The sequence below is a fragment of the Sitophilus oryzae genome, unplaced genomic scaffold, assembly GCF_002938485.1.
Source record: "Sitophilus oryzae breed Bouriz unplaced genomic scaffold, Soryzae_2.0 scaffold_1098_pilon_pilon, whole genome shotgun sequence".
NCBI lineage: Eukaryota > Metazoa > Arthropoda > Insecta > Coleoptera > Curculionidae > Sitophilus > Sitophilus oryzae.
In genome coordinates this window covers 38,706-43,942 of record NW_022145724.1, presented here as the reverse complement: position 1 = coordinate 43,942, position 5,237 = coordinate 38,706, and the positions used below count along the sequence as shown (strand labels likewise).

Below are 5,237 nucleotides of genomic sequence, written 5' to 3'. Positions count from 1 at the left end.
CCCAAACGGGAAGGTAGCAAAGTTTAGAAATGATGAAGAAAAGGCTTTTAGAATTTAAAGTTAATAAATGTGATACTTTTTGAGTAAAGAATGTGTTAATTTTTCAAGTTTGATGCCGTCTAGCGGACAAACAAAGCACTTTTGTATAGAGGTAAATTGTGTCCAATAAACTTATTTTGATTCTAAAATACGTAATAGTTCTATATCCGCAGAATATTGTGACACCCTGTAAAATGTTTTTTTAGTTTTTATTATTGCAATCTGTCTAGTTAAGAAAATGGAAAACAAATTAAAAAAATAATTAGATTTTACCTAATATCCAATCTGCATCAATGTTTCTTTCAATTAATGGTACAGGCTGATATATTCTCAGAGCCTCCTTAACAACGATATCCATATACTTCAAATTGTTGATTTGTGATAACGTTATTTCTTCCTTTGGATCATTACCAATTACTTCGCAAATTTCCTGGTAAACCTTGTCCTGTATTGTGGGATTTTGAGCTAGCGCGTACAATGTGAAGCATGTTGCTGTAGCTGAAGTATCATGTCCCTAAAATATTCCAGCTGTTACAATGTTAACAATAATTAATACTAAGAAAGTATCACGATGAAAAATTTCCTTCCAGACTAAAAACTACTACTGTTGTGACTGCGATAAGTATAATAATTATTAATTTCTTAATGTAAGTATGTGTCAATGGTATCAATATTGGCACTTTAAACTCTATAAGTATTTTAAATTGCTTTACCTCGACCACTATTAGGCCAGTCGGCAAGTGCATCGATAGCGGGAGCAAATCCGGACAAGCTGGAATAAGTTTTATTTTGTTTAGTTTGGTGTCGAGAAACATGTATTAAATTCGCACTCCCCGTAAAGCCCGGATTTGGCCGCCATCTAGGAAAAACTGGCTAAAATTCGGTTTATTTTTCATTATTTGTCAATAACTCGATTTCTATCAACTTTAGTGCAAAATATGTAGAGACCAAAATTAAAGAAGAGGAAAAACTCAATAAAAAACGTTGTATGGTTTTTTTTCGTGCGACTACCCAAAGTATCGAATTTTCGCTATGTATCGGTTTCCACACCACCTTGAGCGGAACCCCCGAGACATAAAGCCTAAAAACTTGTTTGCTCCTAGTTGGCAGTAGCCTGCTGTCGCGGTCATAATGGAAGAATGAAAATTTCTATTATAACCGCAATAACGGACTAAATTTTTATTGCTGCCCGACTGGTGGAAAATCAAGTTTAACCGCCTTATCTCTCAGGGAGCTGCCTTGAGGTAAAGTACCCGGCGCGTTTTTTTTTTAGTTGTCTCCCTATTTCCAATAAGCCTAATCCACATATCGTCAACTTAGGTTTCTTTTGAGGTGGAAGGTTCATCATAGTTTCTCCGTTTTTTTGATTTTACTGGCTGTTCAATATAATCTTCCTGAATGTCTTCCACATCTGTATCATATTCCGGATCTGATTCATAAAGTGCAGAATATTCTTTTCGTTGATCTTTATCGAGAGGAAAATTTTGTCCTCGCACTCATCTTCGTCTAATTTTGTCACCTCCAAACTATTCGAACATGATTTGCCCCGACAAAGTGCACACATCACCGAGCAACGCAAACCTGCTACAAGATGTATGGACAAAAAGTTATTACTCTTCAAAACAGTTAAAGGATGTGTAGGTGGCGCCCCCTATAAATAGGAGTCATATTGACATCAAAATCAAATTTCTCATGTCAAAAAACTCTCAGACACCAATTTTCGTCCAAATATTGACGTTCCTTTAGAAATTATTTTAAAAAATCGAAATAAAAATGAAAATTCTACACCCTGTACACCTCTGAAACTAAGCATCTTAGGACATAATTTATACGAACTTTTTTACTTATTTTTATCTGCAGAATATGCTGGCGAAGTTTCCGGAATACAGTTCGGACCACCCTGTATATTTTTCATAGTCATATCTTATAAAATTGATTTGTTTAGACATTGTCACTATACTCAGATCAAACTAAAACTAAATTACTATAAAAAATAGTTTAACTAACTATTATACCGACCCTAATTTTTTAAAAATCATGTTAGGTCTATTTGTGGCTACCACTTATGGTTTTTGAAGTACTAATTATTATTATCAAATTCACAATCAAGCTTTTGAAATAAGGAAAATAAATGCTGAAAATACTGTCTCTATTGTCAATAAACGAGGTACATTGACTTCAGAGGCGATTGATCAGAAAAAAGATATTTTATTTATATCGTTTAATAATTTATCTTAGAAATTATTTGGAAAAATCGAAATAAAAATGAAATTTTGACACCCTGTATCTCCGAAACTAATCATTTTAGGACATACATTTATACGAACTCTTTTACTTATTTTTATCTGCAGAATATGCTGCCAAAGTTTCCGGAACACAGTTCGAACCACCAGGTATATTTTCATCAGGTTTTCTTTAATATTTCCGTAGTCTGAAATATGGTTTATTTACCTCAAACATGAACGTATTCACTTCATCTCTAATATCTTCATCAGATAAATTTTCTCCATTTTGATTGGCCTCCAATAACATGTCCAGCAAGGCCGAACGGATTTTTATTCCATCATTTTCATCCTCATTTATCTAAGTATAATACTTCAATTCAATATTATATTAATTATAATAAAATTATATAAGGATTCTTGCCACTTAACTGCTGATATAGAAATTTAATTCTACGCTGTGTTTGTCATAATGTGGATCAACCTGCTCTCACTACTGGTTTCGGAGCCCTACTCCATCATCAGGTGAGCTTGGGCAGCAAGCAAGATACTGCAAGAAATTTGTTTTCTATTTTATAATTTGGCTTGCCTGAAAAAAGCCTTTTACCATCCTTTTACTATCGATAGTTGCGCCTCTCGGTGGTACGAAAGTACTACCATTGCGCGCAGGCCGCTATCTCCTGTTCGGGACTTATTATCTAACCGACACTTTCGGAAGTCGGAATTAACTATCTCTGCGCTGTGGTTGTCATTTTGTGGATCTGCCCAAGCTCACCTGATGATGGAGTAGGGCTCCGAAACCTGTAGTGAGAGCAGGTTGATCCACATTATGACAAACACAGCATAGAATTAAATTTCTATATCAGCAGTTAAGTGGGCAAGAATCCATATATAATTTTATTATATACCTATACTGCAAGAAATCTGTTTTCTATTTTATTAATTATGATTAGTTCCTACCTTGTCTTTTTTCCGAAATTTCTCTTTTCGTTTTTTAATAACATCTTCGCAAAATTCATGCAAAATTTTCACCGTTTTGTGATATTTTTTGTAATGTTCGGAAAATCTAAAGAAGATAAGATATCCCATCCAACCTGAGTAGAAACGATAGACAAATATTTCCAAAAATGTTTTTATTGCCTGTACGTATTCTATGTTTTCTTGATTTTGAGCACCTATTGAGGTACCAAAAGCTGTCTCTATAAAATAAATAAAATTAAATTAACTATTAATACTAATTTAATATTTTCTATTAAATATAAACTAGATTCTACAGAGAAAAATACGAAAATTTATACAGTGCTTAGCAAAAAGTTTGCATCAAACATATTTTTTATTTCTTATAAAAAATAATAGAACCGATTGTTTTGAAACATATAAAATATCTAAACTCATATACCGGGTGCGTCTCAAAAGTGGCTCACCCCTATAACTTTTTATTTTTTCAGATAAAAAAACGAGATTTGGTACATTAGTATATGATATAAACTAGGATTGATTGACGTATTCAATTCGTTTCGACCACTTCCTGTTTCACCGGAAATGACTACAACTTTTAATTTTTAAATAGCACCCTCGGTATTTTTTTACTTTATTCGATCGAAATTGACACTCTGAATATGATGACATACTTATCATATGTCATCTTTTGATAATTTCAATCTAGAGTGCAATGGATATAGCAAAAAAAAAAAAAAAAAAAAAAATTTAATCAAGGAGCCCTTGCGAAAAATATATTTTGGAACTCGTCTAATGGTTTTAGTGTTGTTTGTCCTGTGCTGGCTTTAAATTATTGCCGTCAATTTATTATTTGTTCAACTATATTCTCAATTTTTTCAAATGTGATACGTGTAGGGTGGTTCATTAGCATTAGCATATTTGAAAAAAAAAAAAAAAAAAAAAAGTTTTTTGTACGAATAATTTACAGTTGAGGGTTGAACCTTTTTTCGTGTTAACACAGCCAAAAATAAAAACACTAAATCCACCACAATACACCAAAGACACTTTACTTTTAACACTGGGAGCCGGTTTCGCTACCCATGTTGCTTATCAAAATCAGCAGATGATTCAAAACTAAAAGTACAATCTACAAGTTAGCGTTTATATACTCGCTCAGTGGGCAACCGAGTGGGCGTGGCAGAAACTAGCCAACCGAGTCTAGAGGCCTTCCACCTGGAGCGTAAACGAGAGGTTAGTAGTGAGCCGCCTACTTTAGAGTTTAGGTAGGAACAATAGAATCTGATTTAGGAAATTGTGCGTTGTCTCTGTTTCATTGACTTTTCTGTTAATTTATTTAATTCTTGTAATGCTTTCATATGCTTCATCTATTGGGCTGGGTAATTTGAGAGCGTTGTTTAAGTTAATTTATTATTAATGATCCTATACAATGTTCTTTATCAACAATTAGTTTCGGCAAAACGCAATTGATTTGATTCTGGTCTACCATTATCTTATCTGAGCTAAATTGTTCCTTTTAAATTCTAGTTAAGTTATGTTGATTCTTTTTAGGGTTTGCCTTCCAACAGCTGGTATCTTCTGATTACAATCTTTCCAAGAAATTTCATAAATACCCGACTTCCAGTGGACCGCGCGCTGTTTTAGTCTCTTTTGCGCATTACCTAATATGTGTAATTTTATTATTAGCATTATAGGCAAGTTTTTAATTGACATTCTTAAAAATTCCTTTTAGACCACGGAACCACTATAACTCTCTATCATACGGTATCGAAAAATATTAGACGTATCTTTCTCCCTTTGAAATGTCGATTTGTATCAGAATATTAACGCTATACCTACGGTTTCTCAAAGTTAATGATCACCTAGTGTAAGCGTTTTTTTAAACAGACTTACCACTGCGAAACGGCAGCTTTTCATTCCGGAGGCATCTGGGATAAGGTATTTCACTAGAGAGAAAATTAACCAATAATCAATAAACAAAAGATATCTAGAATATTGGGCGCTCAGGCATGCGTACAG

The 5,237-nt window shown here is 33.5% G+C and overlaps 1 protein-coding gene across 1 annotated transcript; it reads right to left on the bottom strand.

Annotated features, from left to right (window-relative positions):
• Window positions 1–312: 312 nt before the first annotated feature.
• On the bottom strand, window positions 313–3,649 carry LOC115880922 (cytochrome P450 4d2-like; the record flags this gene model as incomplete). Its single annotated transcript, XM_030898257.1, is given in 3 exon segments — window positions 313–553; window positions 2,491–2,622; window positions 3,222–3,649. Coding segments are annotated over 3 exon segments (502 nt in total), but the record flags the coding sequence as incomplete, so codon positions are not given.
• Between the last annotated feature and the right edge of the window lie 1,588 nt (window positions 3,650–5,237).